We start from the raw sequence: 21,311 nt of genomic DNA, 5'->3' as shown, positions 1-21,311 counted from the left end.
GCTCAGCGGTTGAGCATCAACCTAGGATCCAGGAGATCAAGGTTTGATTCCCAGTCAGGGCACATGCCCGTGGTTGTGGGCTTGATCCCCAGTCAGAGGCATGCAGGAGGCAGCCAATCAATGACTCTCTCATCATTGATGTTTCTATCTCTCTTTCCCTCTCCCTTCCTCTCTTTGAAATCAATAAAGATATATATTTAAAAAATAAAAAAATAAAAAGAATTGTTTACAATCTATGATCTAAGTTTCCACCTTAAGAAGTTAGAAGAAAAACAAATAAAACCCAGAATAAGTAGAAAGAAGAAAATAATCACAATAAAAGCAAAAATAAAAGAAATAGAAAACAGAAAACCTAAGATGGTTCTTGGAAATGATTGATAAAACTAATAAACCTCTAGCTAGAATGATCAGAGAAAAAATACAAATCACTAATATCAGAGGGAAAAGGACTTCACTAGAGTTCCTATAGACATTAAAGGAATAAGTATATATTATATATAAATCTATGCAATAAATTTGAGTACTTATATAAAATAAATAATTACCAAAATTCACACAAGAAGGGATTAAAAATTTCAATAGCTATCTAACAAAGAAATTAAATTTGTAATTTACAAACTTCTAATAAAGAACTCTATAGGTCCAGACAGTTTCACGGTTGAATTACATTAAACATTCAAGGAAGAATTAATACTAACATTCAAAAACTATTTCTGAAAGTAAAGATAAGGGAACACTTCCTTGCTCCATTGAGGAAGCCAGTATTACCCTGACACCAAAACCAAAGACATTGTAAGAAAAGAAAACTACAAACACCCCTAACCCTGCCACCACCACCACCACCACCACACACACACAAAAAAGACAATGGGTTTGAACTGACACTTCAAAAAAAAAAAAGAATGGTTAATTTGCTCATGAAACGAAGTGCAACACCATTTGTCATGAGGGAAATACAAATTAAAATCAAGCCCGGCTGGGCGTGGCTCAGCGGTTGAGCATCGACCTGAGATCCAGGCGATCAGGGTTCGATTCCCGGTCAGGGCACATGCCCGGGTTGCGGGCTCGATCAATGACTTTCTCATCATTAATGTTTCTATCTTTCTCTCCCTCTCCTTTCCTCTCTCTGAAATCAATAAAGATGTATTTAAAAACTAATAAATGAATAAATAAATAAATAAATAAATAAAATCAAAATGAGGTATCTCTACATGCCCAATAAAATGGCTAAAACTAAATAGACTGACAATACCAAATGTAGGCAAGTATGGAGAACGAAAGCTATCATACACTGCTAGGGATGGGCGTGGGGGGAAGAAGGAATGTGATACAATCACTTTGAAAAATAGTTTTCAGTTTAGTATTAATTTAACACGCACTCAACATATGACCCAGTAATTCTATTTTTTACCATACAACCCAGTATTTATCCATAGGAAGACTTGTAAATGAATGTTTATACTTAATTTCTTGTTAGCCCAAATCTGGAAACAACTCAAATGTTCACCAAGTGAATGAATAAACTTTGGTACAACAGAAATAAAAAGGTACTCAAAAATTAAAAGGAACATATTACTGATATATTCAAGAACATAGAAGAATTCCAAAAGTATATGCTGATCAAAAAGAAGGTAACCAGCCCAGCCGGGTGTGGCTCAGCGGTTGAGTGTTGACCTAGGATCCAGGAGATCGGGGTTTGAATCCCAGTCAGGGAACATGCCCGGGTTGCGGGCTGCAGCCAATCAATGACTCTCATCATTGATGTTCTTATATCTCTCTCTCCATCTCCTTTCCTCTCTCTGAAATCAATAAAGATATATTTAAAAAATAAATAAATAAATTAAAAAAAAAGAGAAGGTAACCAGCCTGGCTGGCATGGCTCAGTGGTTGAGTGTCGACCTATGATCCAGGAGATGGAGGTTTGATTTCCAGTCAGGGCAAGTGCCCAGGTTGCGGGCTCGATCCCCATCATTGATGTTTCTCTCTCTCTCCCTCCCTCCCTTCCTCTCTCTGAAATCAATAAAAATATATATATTTTTAAAAAGAGGGTAACCATATATGCAAAAGAAGTAAACACTGAATGGATTCTATTTATATGAAAATCTAGAAAAAGCAAAACTTATCTATGATGTAAAACAAATCAGCAATTGTGTGGGGCCAGTGGTGGGAGTAAGGAGGACTGCAAAAGAACATAAGGGACCTTTTGAGGGTGATGGAAATGTTCTCATTCTTGATTAGGGTGGTGGTTACAAAGGAGCACACATCTATCAAAATTCGGACTGTACATTAAATACCTGTGCAGTTTTTAATTTGTGAACATTGATTTAAAAAGTAAAAGAGTAGTATGGCGCACATATGGGCAGAAAGTTTTATCTCTATGTAACATCATTCACAAAAATAAACTGGGCTAAATATAAACTTAGAAAACAAAACTTCAATCACACTGAAAGAAAAACAAGAGGATAGATTTATAATCCTAGGGAATGAATAGTCTTCTTTAACAAGACATTAAGAAGCAAAAGATACAAGAAAGAGGAAAATACAATTATTCATCAAAATTAAAACCTTCTAGACCATAAAACTTAAAAGGACTCTGGGAAATATATCTGCAATATGTAGTAAAAGAAAATATTAGAATCCACCCAGCCGGCATGGCTCAGCCATTGAGCATCTACCTATGATCCAGGAGATCTAGGTTCGATTCCCAGTAGGGGACATGCCCGGGTTCGCGCTCGATCCTTGGTCGGGGGCGTGCAGGAGGCAGCCGAGCAATGACTCTTCTCATCACTGATGTTTCTCTCTCTCTCCCTCTCTGACATCAATAAAGACATATTTTTTAAAAAAATAAAAATACCAGAATCCACAATTCAAACAAAACATAGAGCAAAACAAGAAATTCTCCTAAAACTCACAGGTGAAAGATGCAACCCAAAGGGTAGAGGATGTGGGAAAATTCATCCATACAGAAATCAAATGGATAACAAACATGTAAAGATGATGAACTTTACTAGCAATCCAGGAAATGGAATGCCATTTTTCACCCAAAAGAATGGTGGTTAAAATAACAAATAGGGGTGTGCATGTGAGGAAAAATAGGGAACACAAGTGGGAGCACTCACTGGTACAACCACTTCGGGGGGAATTTGAGAGTATATATTAAGCATATACTTTCAATACTCAGTAATTCTACTTCTTGCTTTTTACCCAAAAGAAACTTGCATGCACACTAGAAGGAATGAACAAAGATATCCACTAAAGAAATGTTTACAGAAATGAAAACTTGGCAACAACTTAAATACCAAAGGGAAATGGCTAAATAATAAGATACATTTATACTATGGTTGCAATTTTAAAAAATTAAATACCTCTATATGTAATATATTATCTACTTATAATCTATAGATAATATATATGTATAATAACAAGAAAAGGTCTTGAAGACCTATTGCTGACTAAGACTACAAAACAATAAATCTGTATATAAATAATGAGAAAATGCTTACATGTAATGATTACATAATATGCATGTAAATACAAATGAAAATTCTTACAAAGTTATATATGAAAGGAGCTCAAATGAGATGAAGCGGCAGAACTGAGGAAGGCTATTATTAGAAGTCCTGACCAAACTACACAAAGAGAATGTATTCTTGTATAATTTGTATAAGTTAATATTTTAAAAATCTGCTGATTTTAGTTGAGCTTGGAATTTTTGTCTGAGAAACCTTTTTCCATATGACATAAATATGGTTTTTATATCCTATGAAAAGGAGTTTCTCAAACAACAGTTTGAGAAGACCTTACCACCTAGAATACCGCCTAGAATACCATAATAGTTTGCAACAAACTTAAAAGTCTCTTCTACATGTTGCCTTCAAAGCTTTTCAAGTACCTCTGAATTTAAATCACTCTTGATTCCACTATCTGATTTTATTTCTTCATAGCAATTATCACTAGCTGAATTTATCTACTTATTCTCATTTACTGTCTGTCTCCCGCTAGAATGGGAATGGCAAGACAATTATGAATTCATATGATTTTAGTCAAGCCATTTAGATTTTTCTTATAGTATCAAAGATACGTTTTATTTACTTACCTTAGTTGGAAAAGGAAATTTGGAAGGTTCTGTTTTGCATGGTGTGTGAATAGCCGTTAGAGGGGGAGGCCATGAATGCGTCATCTCCTGAAATGTAATTATTACAGTTTGTTTTCAACCAGGTCAAGGATAAAAATTACACAGCTAAAAACCAGATTTGTATTATAAATGCTGGTTTCACGATTGCTCCTCCAAAAGTATACATATTTAATCAACAAGTACCAATTAGGCACGATGTGTGCAAGGCACTATGGGGCAGGTAATAGGAAAATAAATAATATACACTCTCTGGCTTCAAGGAGCTTAGAGTTAAGATGATAAAACCTGTGAATAGTTACAGAAATCAGCTTGTAATCAAATACAAGGCACATAGTAAAATGCTACTAAGGAAGAGCTTGCTGTGGGAGTGGGAGCAGGGGAATAATAATAAAAGCAGCTAACATTTATTGTGTACCTGTAATGAGCCAGATACCATGCTGTTTTACATGTCTATTACTCACATAGTGCTCACAATGACATTATGAGGTAGATAACCATTATTATCCTGAGTCTACGTAGGATGAAACTGAAGCACAGAGGTTAAGTTATTTATTCAAGGTAACACACCTAGTAAGTAATGAACACAGAATTTCATCCTGGGATGTTTGGCCACAGAGCCTATTCACTGATAGGAAATTTTGGTCAGAAAAAATCAGAAGAGAGGTATTAAAAGCACATGAGCAGGAAGACAGACAAGTAAGGCCGTAAGTCTGATTTTATTCAATCAGGCCTTCTGTCTAATCATATGCCAACTATGTCCAAGTGGAGGTTTGGTTAAGATCACAATGTGCATACTACGGGAGTAGAGGGGAGAGAGGTATCAGACTTGGAATAAGGAGGGAGTGTTTTATTCTGGCATTTAGCTCAAAGTAAACAATCAAGTATACAGAAAAAGTATAGTAAAGGTTTTATAACTTTTAGAAATTTACCTTACAGCTTATACCCACACAGTTGTGTAAAGATACATGTTCAAGCAGCTCACACTTAAAAAATGGAATCAACCTATATGTTAAATAACACAGGAATAATTAAACTATCAGACATCCATATAATGGAACACCAAGCAGACAGTAAAATGAGAAATTTAAATACTGTTATGAAATGATGTCCACAGTATATTAAATGACAAACACAAATCATAGTCTATGTCCTAGTAAATGTTTATATATGAAAAAAAATCTCTGGAAGACAGTTACCTTTGGGCAATAGAATGACAGAAGGGGCAAAGACAAGGGCATTTAATACAGTTTTTACTACTTGAAACTCTGGAACAGCCACCTGCACTATAATTGCTCTTTATCTTCTTACAATGCTTTATTTAATGGCATTTCACTTACTGAAATAATAGTTGATTTCCTAAATCCTGCTCTACAATGTCAGCTCAAAGGGTGCAAGAGTGTCATTATTATCACCACTATATCCCCAGTGCTTGACACATAGTAGGTGTTCAATTAGTAAGACTTGAATTAACGAATCTCTTTCTTTTTACAGTAAATACATATTGCTTTTAGATTAGAATTTTTTTTCTTTAAGTCTCTCCTAGAAACAGTATGACTACAAATGTCAAGAAAACATGAAGGGAATTCAGACCTGAAATTCCTTGCCCACTGCACACAGGGAAGGGAAAAGAAAACAGAAAACCATATACCCCAGGTTTTCAGTGTTGGCATTTTACACCTCAAATACCAAAATACCCTCAACAGAAAATCTACTTAACTCTCCATCATCAAATGACTGAGCACTTATTACTCTCAAGGCTATATGCCACGCTGTATATATACATTCAGAATAAATTTTCAGTAACATCAAAGAAATAATTAAATATAAGAAAATTTAAGATTTCTTCTAGGTATTAGAATGCCATGCATTTTTGAGGATTTGGGGAAAAGATATATGCTTCCTTAGACTTTTTATATACATGGCAACTGAAAAATGAATACTGAAAAATCAAAGGAAAGAATTTATCACTATGGTCTCTGACAGTCTAATACAGGGGGAAGAATAATTGCATTAGGATTCTAAGAAAAAACAGAATTTATATGTAACTCAAGAAGAAGGAGAAACACATTTCATGGAAGTTTTTTTAAAAAAAGGTAAAAGAGCGAGAAAGTATATGAATTAGGGAAACCAGTTTGGTTAATCAGTAGTGGGAGAGGTTAGGACTGGCCTGTGGAAGGTCTGGAATGTTGAACCTGGTAGCAATATGGAAGACAAATGAGCAGGGAGACTGAAAGGCAGAAACGCAGAGTGAGGACTGTACACTGCAATTACTGAAGCCCAAGATGACAGAAACGGAAATAAAGGCATGAATGACTATTACAAGGAATTTTCAAAGTCTACAAGTAGTTCTGTGATAAAGTAGAACATGAAAGAAAGAAATGACAGATAATTAGAATTCTACACTTATAAGCATGGGAGAATGGTGGTACTACTAATGGAAGGAAATCTGATAAATTTAGTCATGTTGAATCTGAAGCAGCAGGGAGAAATCCAAATGGAGAGCCAGTTAAAAAAACAACTAAGAGACATAAACCAAAACCCAAAGGAGACCAAGGCAGAAGAGAAGGACTGAACAGCTGTCTGATAAAGAAAAAAAAAAAAAAAGGAGAAAAGAGCAACTAAAAGAGCAAAAAGAGGTGGCTAGAAAATGCACCCATATTTAAAAGATAAGAGAAGACACAAGGTTCCCCAAAGGCAGAGAATGAAAGACAAGAAAGATGGCTGGTAAATAAAAACAAAGAAGCATATCAACAGTCATGAAAGGAAGAATGTTTCCAGAGGAAAAAATAAAAATTCTTTAAAACAGCAGAAAGAGCAGAGTATTCAAATAAAGTCTCCAATAACGTTACAGAACAGATTCCATGGAGTGGCAGAGGTAAAAGAGAGGTTATAGTGGGCCAAAGGAGAGGAGGGGAGAGTAAAGCAAACGCAGCCAGTGCAAGTAGTCTTAGCCAGTGCAAGTAGTCTTTCCAAAGCATCCATAACGAAATGCCAAGTGCAGACATAAAAATTTAGGAGCTTTTCCAAAAAGTCCTAGTAATATGTTTCTGATGGTTTTTCTCTATTGAGTCAAAAGCAGAATATAAAAGATTTTATATTTTTCAAAATCTTTAAAATATATTTCTTACACTTAGATTAGAAATAATTTTTAAATGTAATTATGCAAGTGAGCAGCTGGTCAAAAAATTTGAAAATTTATATACAAAATATACCATGATACTGAGATATATCACTGGACTTCCTCTTTTTCTTTTCTCAATGGAGGAATATACTTTTTGGTCATGTATCAACTTTAAACATATTCCATTAAACACTCAAAATATGCATTATTCAGAGGAGGTCTTTCAGTGTAGAATTTGATCAGTAGTGCAGATGAATTACAAAGCAAGCTATTTTCAATGTTTGACTGTAACTACTGAGTTTTTTAGCACTTCAAATTATTAACAGAGAAACCTGAGAAAGTACAGTTATATTTGGTTCCTTCCTCTTTTTAAGGGAAACAGTTAAGACTGAAATTTGTTTTACTTAAAAACAAAAACTGCTCTTTAAATAGAAAAGTAAACAAACCAAGTGATTTAGAACGTAAGTATGACTATCAGCATAATAAATAGTCAATTATTTTTGATGGACATAATCAAGTTATACATGTGAGCAATCTGTTGCTTCAGATCCTTTGTGAAATAGAGGGGAAAGAAGGTAAGAGAGTGGCAGAGCATAATTAAATAAGAGAGTTGAACCTATTAAAAAGAAAACACACAACTTACTTTAAGAATTTCATCTACACAGCTCACATCACCAGAAGCAGATGCCTTAAGAAAGAAGAAACACATATTAGATTTGAAGTTATTATTAGATTTTTATCATTTGTTGCACAAATTCAAGAAAATTATTAGAAACAAACCTCAGTTTAAAGAAGTACTTATGATCCCACCACTCCACATCAGAACACTAATTAGAATCTTTGAACTAATTTTCTTAAATACAAATTTTTCAAAAACTAAAAGAATTTTAATCACCAAACTGTACATGATTTTAAAACTTTATATTTTTCAAAAGCTTTAAAATATCTTTCCTATACTTAGACTAGAAATAATTTTTAAATGTATTTATTCAGATAAGCAGCTTATCAAAATATTTAAAAATTTATACGCAAAAAACCCATGAGGCCTAGCTGGTGGTTAGAGCGTTGGTCCATTGACTGAAGGGTCTCAGGTTCAGTTCCAGTCAAGGGCACGTACCTCGGATGCAGTTTGGATCCCCAGCCCGTTGAGGCACACGAGGGAGGCAACCAATCGATGTGTCTCTCTCATATCGATGTCTCTATCTCCCCCCCCCATTCTCTCTAAAAAAAATCAATGGAAAGAATATCCTTGGATGAGAATTAACCAAAAAATGAACAAACAAACAAAAAACACCAAAAACATGACATTGAGGTACATCATTTCACATAAACTAACAAACAGAATAAAACCAGTATTATTGAAAAATTACTTGTCTGGAACATGATGGACATTTTACATAGCCTTTCTTAAATGTGGAAGTTGTTTATTTTAAGGCACAAACAGGAATTAAAAAGCGGGAGTTTGAACTCAAGTCTAATTCTAAGGATCATGATGTTTGAAGAAAGAATAAATTACCACTTTCTTCTCTTCAGAGGAGTAATTAGATGACAAATGCCATGAACAATGAGTTTCTCAGGGCCAAAGAAAAGATTTTCAAATGTTCTTGAAAAAGCGTTTTACCTATACCTGACACCGACCACCCCCCACAAATGTTTTAAGCTATGAGCTGTGATTTTCAGCTACTACCATTACCTTTAATTTTTTTTTTTAACCTCACCTGAGGATATGTTTATTGAATTTAGGAAGAGGAGGGGGGCAAGGGAGGGAGGAGGGGATGAGAGAGAAAAAGAGAGAGAAACATCAATGTAAGAAACATCGATGTGAGGGAGATCTTTGAGCCCCGAGCGGGGATCAAACTCGCAACCTTTTGGTGTATGGGAAAACGCTGGGCCACCTGGGCATGAGGAAATCTAAGATATTCATAGATCAAAAGGAGGAAATCTAACATACTCATATATCATACTTTTATTCTATAACCGACTCATCATTTTATTGTTTGAAACAGTGAATGACATTTTCTCTACTGCCCAAGAGGGGAAGTGAGCAGCTCTATGCACCACTTGGGAGTCAATCACAAGTCCTCCTTTAAACTTTTACATTTCTTACTATTAAAACAAATGGACACTTGAAGTTCAAAAATAATTTCATGGTAAACTGCTTCACACAGTCACAATGTCAAAAGTTCTAAATGGGTAACTTACATCCAGTGGCTGGGAAGGTATTTTCAGCTTGGTGAGATGTGCTTTGCTGCTGGGCTTCAATTCAGCCATGCTGCTGCCATGGGATTGGCTGCTGTAGTGCTCAGAGGACAGCTTTGGTTCCATGGACTCCTGTCCATCCATGGGCCGCACATAGGCAGTAGGTTTCTGTAACATTGAACTGGACTTTGACATCAATGAAGGTGGGAAAGACTGATTTGAGTGCTGCCCACTTGAAAAAGGTACACGGGAAGGAGAATCCCAGTTTGCATCAGGGTCCCGAGGTGATTTGGAACGCTGATGTTCCTTGCTATGGTGATCATTCCCATGAGACCTGGAATGACTGGAGCTTAATGAAGAAACAGCCTGGGGTTTCCCCGGGCTGGAAGAGCGTGATTTGGAGTGTTCTGATCCATGCTGGCCTTTTTTCCGGCTACTGCTCCCACTACTGCTATATGAATCACGGTCATGCCTCTGGCTACTACTATTATTGCCACCACTGCCACCTGCACTGGTCCGCTGGCTACTGTGTCCACTCTGTAAGCCTGAGGAACGTTTCTGAGACTGAGATGTGCTGGGTGCTGGTCCTACTGGAGTCCATTTGCTACTCTGATGAGAGCTCCCATGTCTCTGTTCAAAGAAATTTGGGTTAGATTTTTCATCTGCTGACGGTGGTACTGTAGGCTTGGGAATTGCAACAAGCTTTGGTATGGATCTGTCTCCTATGAAATCCTTCATTTCATCGTAGTTTCCAAGCATACTCTGAATACGACTTGATAGCTTATCTTCTTTGCTAGTCTACAAAAAAATGTAAAATATAATTATACAATTAGCATAACTAGAAATAAAAGATGCTTCTAAAACTGACTTTCCAAACTTCAAATGGAAAGGGTCCTTCTTCATATTTTAAGGTTAACATCTCAAAGCAAACTCCAGATAGGTCATTTTTATGGTGAAAAAATTCATGAAAGTGAAAAACATTCATGATAAAACACAAATATTCTATAGGACACTGAGAAATATATATATATATAATAGATTCCAGGAAGGAAAAAATACAAATTTCACCAATAAATATACTGAAACAGACTGAAAATCTTTTAAACAACAGGAAAAGTAATCCGCCTTTACGTAATTAAGTTCCAGGTCAGCAGATCAGTCAACACTCATACACTGACAGTCTAGGAAAACATTATATTCCTAATAATTCAAAAATTTAGTGAAACAAGTTATACCCAGCCGTTTTTTTTAAAATTTTAATCCCTCTGTCACTTTGATTCATTAAGTTAATAAAAGTTCCAGCCACAAATTAAGCATGGAAAATCTACTGATAAAAGTTTAAAATTCTCCCCAATAAATTTAATTTAAATGAATAAATAAATAAGTTTTAAATCCTAATTACTGATTCTGACCAATGAATGCTCCAATATTTAAAGTCAACAGTACATAATTTAAACTTCAAGAATTATTCTTGGATAATAAGAAAGTTCAAGATGTCTCCAAGCTTTAGGACTCTTTCATATTCATACACATGGAAGAAAAAGTTTACCAATTACATTAAAAAGGAAATCAAGACTGAGCTACCACTATTTTATTTTGAGGTTGGCATGAATCGGTAACGACTTTACATTATCTGAAAATCAGTCTGATCCCTATTAAGAGAGAGAAATATACAGCAATTTATAGACAACATAAAGATTAGAAATAAAATCCAATTCATTACAGTGTAATTATAAAATAAATGGCAGTATGATTTTAATCACTAATCCCAAATCCCAGGTTTTGTGTTACGCTCATATAAATCATGTCAGTATAACTGTCTTTAATTAGAAAATCCTTAGAAGCTCTGAATACATGGCTTTTACAGATCTCATTTGGTTTCCATAAACACCAAATGTTTTAAAGGTAAAGCCAGGATATGTTACATTTGTATTTCATGAGAAAAAAGTCTAACACACTCTCAATCTCATACTGTATACCAATAATGGTCAATACTGCTGCTATACATTGTATTATAGCTATTATACAAAATATAAGTCTTTAAAATGTAAAAATAGTTCAAATGAAACACAAAGCCAAATCAAATATTAGAGACATTTGTGGCTACCACAGCTACATTAGTAATCAAAGTGATATCATTCAGTGTTTTATGTAATCTCAAATCAAGTACAATGGTAGTTATAAAAATAGCAATTGGTTCTATTTATTGAACACCTCTGACAACATGCTTTAATCTAAATCTGATACTGTTAATTAAGCTTTAAATACATTAGAAAGAAAATCAGATAATTAATATGTGATAACAGCAAAAGAAACAGATTGATACTGAAGATAAATTTATTCAAACATACTAGTAAGTCACTGAAACTTAGTTAACCAAGAAAGCAAAAATAGGCAGAAACAAAAGAATCTATGAACTGTATTCATCTTTGATTGATGTTATACCCAAAGAACCTAAGAAAGAGCAGACAATGAAGGTTGATTGACAAAATTTTAACTTAATTTAAGGCTTAGAAAGGTGAAATACCTGCCCAGAGTTAGTAGTAGAGCCAAGAATATAGACATGAATGTTTGAGCTAATCCAGATCACATTTTCAAAATTATAGGTAGCAATTGGGGGGTGGGCAATGACAATGACTTTAGGGCCCTAGTAATACTCTATTTCTTGATCTAGGTACTAATTATATCAGGTTGTTCATGTTGTGAAAATTCTTTTAGCTATAACACAATTTGTATACTTTTCTGTACCCATGTTATACTCCAATAAAAGTACCTCAACAAAGTACATTTCATTCAGAGGAAATAGTATACATAACTCTTTTCTAATATTAAAACTCAAGTTTAAACATTTTAAAAACAAAAATATCATAGTATTGAGGGGAAATATTCAGAGGACAACTTACAACTTTGTATGGCTCAGCAAAGAGAGGAGAGCTAGGTGGGAAGGCGTCTTCACCCTGCTGAATTTCCTGATTCCGCCTTTCCCGTTCTTTCATACGCAGCACATTCCGGTCTTCACGGTTCATGTTGCTATGGAGAAAAATGCAATCTTTATATCACATAAAGAAAAGGAAAAATTAAATGTTCTGTACTGATTTTGTCAGTTTAATGCTTCAAACGGATATTCCCTTTTGACTTCCAAGCAATAACAGGCATTAGTGCTGAAGCTGGGTTTTGGAAATGGTTTTATCAATTAATACCACCCCATTGAAACACTTAACCTTATCAACTTTTAAAGTATTCTGCTAGCTAAAAGTCAGCTAAAACTTATACATTCAGAGGGAAAGTAGTACTTAAACCCAAATCCTTAATATTTCCTATAAGCCTTCCATGGCTTCCTCTTCAGAAATCTAACTATTCTTTGCCATTAGAGGCATACAACCCACTCCCACCTACCACCCCCCACCCCCCAGGGTCCAGTGCTTTTCTCTACTTTGCATCTACCTTATCTTGATTTCTTTTTGTCCCAAACACAGCTTCCTTGGTGTCCATCCTTATGGCAGTTTGACCTCAGCTTTGCTGTTGCTCTAGATTCCCTAAAAAACGACATTTCTGCTCTAAATACATTAATATTTCAATTAACACCTCAATAAATGGCAAAACTGAGGCTTTCAGCAATAGAATCTAAAATTAACTTGGGTTAGTAAAAGTAGTCGAAATTGTGTTGAAGAAGAAAGAGTCTTTTAGAGTGAAGGGAAAAATGAGGGTGTCATTACTATAATCATAAGGGTATGTTGTGTTTTCACTAAGAATAAACTAAGGAAAATAGTTTATTTACAGCAGCAGGGATTTTGGTTAATAATGAAAAAGGTTTTCAAACCCTGGGACAAGGAATTACCAGGGACTCTGCAACACTCTTCCTTGAATATAGATTAAACCATCTGTCCTAATTTTGATTTTAAAAAAAAGTCCTGTTGGAGGCCAAAGGGAAAAATCAAGTTATACTTGTGCCGCATTTCTAGACTTATGATTCATAAATCAAACCTAATCAGAAAATTGAAGTCAATAAAGATTGGGGAAAATTTAATTGTAAAATCAGAATGGACAGCAAAACCAATATACTCTTGGTCAGAACAGTACAAGTAAACATTCAAAGATAAAACTTTCTGACTTGCAAAATTAGTGCCTTGCATTTAATATTTTTTGAAGTATTCTAAGTGTTCCAAATGTGTATTCAAGTTGTTTATTATTTGTAAAATTTTCTAATAAACTTAGAAAAGAAAATAAGCTTTTTGAGGTATGGAAATAGTGTGTGCTTTCTAGGGTCTCCCTAGTACTTAGCACCAGACAGAACTACAAAAAGCGTTTGAATCTTTCTTTAATATAAATACCCCAAAACATCTATACTTTAGTATTCAGAGAATAAAACCAAAGACCATGTATTATCCTCCAGCTCACTTGAAACAACTAATAATTGTATATCACTAACAATCAAGTTTCAAACAGACCTCCTGAGCTATTGTGCTGTGACATACAGTTATTTGTATTTGAGAGTCTAAGGGGCATGTTAACTAACGATTTCCTTACATTTCCTAAATTCAGTTCCTGAAAGATCAGAAAACAGAAATGCCTTTTTTAAACTATGATTTAATTTTATGCATTCAACAGCACTAAAATAATCATGCAAGAAACACTTGTACATTTACTGCAAAAATAGGTATGATTCCCACAATGAAATCCTTCCTATAATACAATTACAAAAAACTTGGTTTTCTTTTCTTAAACAATGAAAGTCATCCAACTGGGTATTTCCTCTTTTAACAAGACTGCCAAGAAGCTCAGAACTAAATTAACTGATTATTTAGAACTAATATCCTAGTTGTAGTTCTTAGTCTCTAATTTTTTTCTGATCTGATTTTCGCATCTAATTTATAGCCTCCATTTTTTTTCTCCTGTGTCTTTTATGAATACCTCCTGCCTAAGGTAAAATAAAGTTTCCGAAAAGCAACCATTCCAGTAATCTGAGCTCTCTTAAAAGTAACATGAAATTTAAATGAGTCAATTTGAAATACATCTTTGCTTTACAAGCAAAAAACTATTGTATCATATATCCCTTGGGACACATGCAACTATTGTACTAAAATAGGATTCAGTTTTTAAAATTAGCAAATTACTATATCACAACAAATCCTATGGGACCATTAGATAAAAATAATTTTGAAAAGAATACTGTCAGGCACAGGCACCTACAGGCAGGAAGATGGCGGCTGGGTTCAGAACTGTGGAATCTCTGGAGTATTACATGAGATTTTTGAAAGAGAATTCCCATCCTGATGGAAGAGAACTTGGTGAATTCAGAACCACAACTGTGAACATAGGTCCCATTAGTACTGTAGATGATTCTGCTCCAGTGAAGCTGGAAACTACTACAGTAATTTGCGGAATCTGCAGTACCACCAACAGATGCCCCTGATAAAGGGTATGTTGTTCCTAACGTGGATCTACCACCTCTGTAGAAATTTCAGTCTGGACCTCCTGGAGAACAGGCCCAAGTGGCTAGCCAGTTCACTGCAGATGCCACTGAAAATTCAAAGGTAATTAAAAAAGAGGACTTAACACATTTCTCCAGGAAAGTTTGCTTGGGTTCTACAATGTAATCTCATTTGTGTCGACTATGATGGAAATATTCTGGATGCCTATACATTTGCTTTGTTAGCAGCTTTAAAAAATGTACAGTTGCCTGAAGTTACTATACATGAAGAAACTGCTTTAGCAGAAGTTAATTTAAAGAAGAGATACTTGAACATTAGAACTAATCCAGTTGCTACTTCCTTTGCGGTGTTTGACGACACTCTGCTCATAATTGACCCTATTGGGGAGAAGGAACATCTGGCAACTGGAACCCTAACAGTAGTAATAGACAACAAGGCAAGCTATGTTGTCTTCACAAACCCGGTGTAAGTGGACTGGAGCTAAAATTCAGGACTGTATGAGCCAAGCAGTTACAAGATGCAAAGAAGTGAAAAAACTGATGAAGTAATTAAGAGTATGAAACCCAAATAAACCACATTTTCAAAACAGATTTGTAAAAACTGTATTTGTTACCTGTGCACAAAACTTTTATATTAAATAAATATCAAACTACATTCTTTTTGCGGGGGGGAAATGTCAAGTAAAAATGAGGGTTCTCCACCTAAAATTTTTAATCATTCAACGTAAACTGTTTTAAGAAGCCATCAAGTACTTATGTTAAGTAATTAATTAATTACAAACAATTACAAACAGTCTATGGACAAAAAGAAATGCAAAAAAAAAATCTTCAACTTAGGTTTGTTCTTGGGAGTGATAATGAGTAGATATATTGAGAGTTCTGGGGAATTGGGGTCTTTAACATGAGAAGAGAGACATGCAAAATGGAATGAGGAAAAAAATAATCCTTGGGGGTTAGAAATTAGAAGTCGTATTTTGAATTCATGCTTATATAAAAAATATACATACAGTCTCTAGATCTGTCCACTGAAAGCATCTAGGAGCAGTGATATCCCAGTAGAAAAAGCACCCTAAACACCCAAATTTTTATTTCTAACATCACTCCCCACTAAAATGGAACAGGACTTACTTGGCAAAATAGCTAATTCCAAGACTATAGCAGGAAGAATACAAAGTGAGCCTAAAACATATTGTTGTAAAGGCAACAAAATGCTCAAAAACAGATGAAAGCATCACAAGGGCACAAGAACCAACCCGAAGGGGCTCACACTGGTCAGATTTAGAAGATGAGCCTCAAAATGAATAAAGATGCTCTGGCCAGTGTGGCTCCATGGTTAGGAGCATTGTCCCGCATTCCGAAGGGTGGCAGGTTAGATTCCCAGTCAAGGGCAGGTACCTGGGTTGAAGGTTCAGTCTCTGCCTGGTTGGGGAGAGTGTGGGAGGCAACCAATTAATGTGTCTCTTTCACACAGATCTTTCTCTCTCTCCTGCCCTCTTATTCTAAAAAAAAAAATCAATGGAAAAAATATATCCTTGGGTGAGGATTAACAACAACAAAAATGAATAATGACAAGAATGAAACATAACCAATTGAATAAAAAAAGAATTCCTGAGTCCAGAGCAATAGTAGCAAAAAAAAAAAAGAGAGAGAGAGAGAGAGAGAGAGAGAAATACAGCAGGGAACAAAAGTCCTTCTTTACAGAAAAATGCCAGCTAATAAAAGTAGAAGAAATAGAATTATAACATTTTTGCAGTCACTAAAGTAATAATTGAGGCAAGAATTGTCAATGGATGCTAAAATCATTGGGTGAGAAAATTGGGGAAGATGCATTATTCAGTATCATCCTACAGTCTATTAATTACAAAGAAAAAACTCCTTAAAGAAGTATAGCAAACACTACCTTTAATCAAGTGATCGGCCCGGCCAAGCGTGGCTCAGTACTTGAGCACTGACCTAGGATCCAGGAGATCTCAGTTCGATTCCCAGTCAGGGCACGTGCCCAGGTTGTGGGCTCGATCCCCAGTTGGGGGAGTGCAGAGGGCAGCCTATCAATGACTCTCATCATTGATGCTTCTATTTCTCTCTCTCCCTCTCCCTTCCTCTCTCTGAAATCAATAAAGATATATTAAAAAAATAAAAATCAAGTGATCAAATTTAACAGCATCAATAATGGGACAAACTGACATCATGTGCCTTCCAATATGATATGATGCACATAAGACATATCACCACTTAGGTATTCTTCCTGCTTAAAATATTAACCTGAATCTAATCACGAGTAAGCAGGCAAATGTAAATTGAGAAACATACTATAAAATTGGCCTGTACCCTTCAAAAATGTCAATATTATGAAACCCTCCCCCCCAAAAAAGGCTACAGATTACTTCTACATTGAAGGAGACAAAACAAATGCATATATGATCCTTCATTTCCCAGATTCTGGATCTGGGGAGAAAAAAATTGTTGTGAAGGACATTACTGGGAAATGGAGAAATTTGAATGTTGAAGGTATTTCAGGTAATCATGTCACTGTTAAGTTTCTCAACTGTGATAACTGTATTTGGTTATGTGGGAGAATGTCCTTGATTCTTAGGGCATACATGGTTGAAATGTTATCATGTCTGCAACTCTCAAATGGTTCAGCATCTACCTGGATATATACTCAATATGTTTATATATACCTAAATATGTATTTGTGTGTGTGTAGTGAGGGAGGAAGGGAAAGACAGACAGACAAGAGGAGAAGGAGTAAGGGTCGGGGCAGCAGCAATTACAGTAAAAATGTTAACAACTGGTACATCTAGGTCAGGGGTTAGGAACACCTGACCCAAGAAATTATTTGGTCTAGCCCTGCCAAGGCAACCACAGGCGGGACTTGAAATTCAATAAATCTAGGAGCTTTTTTCACAGCTAATTTTTAAGTTGATACTTCTGTATGACCCTCAAATGAAGTTATAAATATCCAAATAGCCCTTGGCAGAAAAAAGGTTCCCCACTCCTGATATAGGCGAAGGGTATATGGATGCATATTATGTTTCCTATAGGTCTGAAGTTTTTCAAAATAAAAGATGGAAGGAAAAGAGTGATATAGTTTACATTTTTTTATTTTTTTAAAATATGTCTTTATTGATTTCAGAGAGAGGAAGGGAAAGGGGGAGAGAGAGAGATACATCAATGATGAGAGAGTCATTGATCAGCTGCCTCCTGCACGCCCCTGACTGGGGATCGAGCCCACAGCCTGGGCATGTGCCCTGACTGGGAATCGAACCCTGATCGCCTGGATCCTAGGTCGACGCTCAACCACTGAGCCATGCCCGGCGGGGCTATAGTTTACACTTTAGAGCATTATAGGTGCTTTTCAGCATTTTCAGCCATGGGATTTACTATCAAACTGTCTTTTTTCTAGGGCTTCAAGTATTTCTTTCATCCCTAAAGTGTGCCCCCTTGCACCTCCAAATTCACACTGATCATCCAATACTCCTCAACTCCTCCTTGTCACTATTTACAACACTTGAGAAAGTATAGTGCCATTCTCGGCTAGGAGCAGACACCATCAACATGCCACTTTCAGTCTCCCTAAATTAAATGGGCATCCCAAATACATTTAATATTTATCATTTACCAAGTGTACTTATTAACTTAATAAATATGCAACAAACATCTATTATATACTTAGCACTGGGGAAAGAAAAGAATTTGCCACCATGGGTACTAAAACTTACTACAAAGCCATCATCGTTATCAAAGTAGCATGACAGCGCATAGAAATGAACAAACGAATCAGTAACACAGAGGCTAGAAATTAACTCAGAGATATAGGACTTTAATAGTTAACAAATCCAATTCAATGAGAAAACAATGTTTTCTTTAATAACAACAATAATTAAGAGCCAAGATGGCATAGTTATTAAAATGGTGAAGCCATGTTTCACTCAACCAGAAAAATAAATCCTTCAGCCCAGCAGCCTCACTCACAGGATTACATCCCATAAAAATAAAAGTACAGTCATAAGCTATGAAGACATTTACTGCAGCACTGTTTTTAGTGATAAAGCAATGGAAAATAACCGAATGCTCAAGAACAGAGAAGTGGTTAAGTAAATGGTTAAATTATGGTTTATTAAAACCAGGTAGATCTTTGCCAATTAACTTGGAAGAATTTCCATAATTGTGAGAAAAAGTATATGCAATACGTATATGATATAACTGATCACCTTATTATTTCTTTAGGGTAAAACTCAGAAGTAGAATTGTCAGGTGTTGAATATGCAACTAACTCAACTAACATCAGAATGTGTCAACTAATATTCTCACATGCTAAACACAAGAAAACAAATCTAAATATCCAATTTTATACACAAGATTGTAGAATGTCTCCCTATTTAGCTAAATCTTCTTTCTTGGCCCTCAGTAAATGTGGTGTTGGGCTTTTTGTTAATCCTCACCCGAGGATATTTTTTCCACTGATTTTTTAGAGAGAGTGGAAGGGAGGGGGAGAGACAGAGAGAGAGTATAACACTGATATGAGAGAGACACACTGATTGGTTGCCTCCAGCACATGCCCCAACCAGGGTGAAGACTGAGCCTGCAACCTAGGTGCGTGCCCTTGACTGGAATCGAACCGGCAACCTTTCAGTCTGAGAGCCAAAGCTCTAACCACTGAGCCAAACAGACTAGGGCCCTCAGTAAATATTTTGACTGTTCCTGTAAACATGAATAAAGAGTATTCTTCCAATTACATACTTTTCAAAAGAGATAAACCTTGATGGTTTTGGTTTCCCAATTATAAAAGTAATTCTTGCTCTTTGCTCAGAAACTCTAATCTGGCTAATATAAAGTAGAAAATAAAAGTCACCAATAATTTCACTCCCCTGAAATAAATTGTGAGGAGTTACATAGAGTCATACATGTAGACATTATTAAACATGCAATTCTTATTTCATTTAATAAACAATGAACTAGCTCCCCTGATAACTGGGTTGTATCCAGAATTTAGTGTTACAAACATTACAAAGTGTGTGCGCATACTCTATTTTAGCTTCAGATAAATTTTTAGATTTGAATTGGTGAATCAAAGGGTATATGCTATACCATTTTAATACGTATCTCTAAATTGCTTTCCAAAAGGATTGTGTAAATTGACAGCCCCACAAAGAGAGTATTAGACTGCCCTTTAACCATGCCATTTTTAAACCTAGTCATTCTGAGTCTTTTTAAATTATACCACCAAAGAGGTAAAAAAAAAAAAAAAAAAAAAAACTATTCCAATGTCATTTGTTTATTTCATTTACCCAACAAATATATGAGCCTACCTACTATTGCTAGGCATAAAATGGAGAATGACACACAGATGGTCCCTGACCTTACAGAGCTCAGGGTCAATTGCATTCTACTGAATTTCTCCGATAGTTATATTACATCTTTCTACGTGTTAGACATTCATATTTTTTCTTTTGTGAAATGCCTCTTCATATCCTTTGTCCATTTTTCTATTAAAGTGATAGTTTTTTATTATGTACTAACTATGCTTTTCCCAATTTGTCATATATCTTAATTGAGTAATATAAGGTGGATTAAATTTTATATTTAACTGTTAACTCTACTGACTGCCTCTTCAAATCTGCTTCCTCCTGCAGGCCCACTCTCAAACTCTACCAGCAGGCTCTACCTAAACTCTCCTCAAACCCTTCATAGTAGGATGCAAGCCTCGCTGCATTGCCAAATTTGTTAATACTCTCTCCAAGTCTCTTGATTTGTTTCCGTCTGCTCTCTTTCCTTTCACCTTGATCTCCATCTGCTCAGCCTCTCTGGAGTTTCCCATCTTTATTTCTATGGGGTAACTATAATTAACCTAAATAAATAATTTTAAATTACTATACTACAGACATTGTGCTATCTATATCTTTATTTCTCACTTATCTAGTATCCAAAGAGACCAAAAATGAATTTTACTATGGACAACATGGGATTAGGGTACTAAAGCAGCATTTTTCAACCTTTTTCATCTCATGGCACACATAAACTAATTACTAAAATTCTGTGGTACACCAAAAAATATATTTTTTGCCAATCTGACAAAAAAATAGGTATAATTTTGATTCATTCACACTGGACAGCTATTGTGTTGGCTGTTGTCATTCTTTTTTTTATTTGACAATCTAAGGAAAAGACGACAACAGTGCCCCTGACTAAATAGTCAAGTAGTGTATGTTTTAAAAAATCTTGCGGCACACTGGTTGAAAATCACTGCACTGGCGCTGGCAGTGTAGATCAGCTGGTTGGACTATCATCCAGGGATGCTAAGGTTTCAGGTTCAATCCCCAGTCGGGGCACATGGGAAGTTCACCAGTGAATGCATGAATGGGTGGAGCAACAAATCAACCAATCAATCTCTCTCTCTCTCTCTCTCACATCAATAAGTTTTT

At 35.5% G+C, this 21,311-nt stretch overlaps 1 protein-coding gene and 1 pseudogene across 3 annotated transcripts in view; one reads left to right on the top strand and one right to left on the bottom strand.

Annotated features, from left to right (window-relative positions):
- The window catches only part of AFF4 (ALF transcription elongation factor 4), a 77,098-nt gene that overhangs the window by 39,927 nt on the left and 15,860 nt on the right, over positions 1-21,311 (bottom strand). The window contains exons 2-6 of one of the 2 annotated variants that reach the window (XM_081134221.1): positions 12,900-12,991; positions 12,359-12,485; positions 9,459-10,253; positions 7,900-7,944; positions 4,097-4,183 (exon numbers count right to left, since the gene is read on the bottom strand). In XM_081134221.1, coding sequence (XP_080990347.1) covers positions 4,097-4,183; positions 7,900-7,944; positions 9,459-10,253; positions 12,359-12,481 — 1,050 coding nt within the window. In that variant the 5' untranslated portion in view covers positions 12,482-12,485; positions 12,900-12,991. The remainder of the gene's footprint in view (positions 1-4,096; positions 4,184-7,899; positions 7,945-9,458; positions 10,254-12,358; positions 12,486-12,899; positions 12,992-21,311) is intronic. The other variant, XM_081134222.1, reaches the window with a different exon arrangement.
- LOC308555933 (exosome complex component RRP43 pseudogene) lies at positions 14,656-15,458 on the top strand (annotated as a pseudogene). Its single transcript has one exon. The product of its transcript is annotated as an exosome complex component RRP43 pseudogene (transcript).

Source organism: Miniopterus schreibersii (assembly GCF_964146895.1).
Source record: "Miniopterus schreibersii genome assembly, chromosome: 4".
In the NCBI taxonomy this organism is placed as follows: Eukaryota; Metazoa; Chordata; class Mammalia; order Chiroptera; family Miniopteridae; genus Miniopterus; species Miniopterus schreibersii.
Note: the sequence above shows the minus strand (reverse complement) of the source record. Positions and strands in the feature narration are given on the sequence as shown.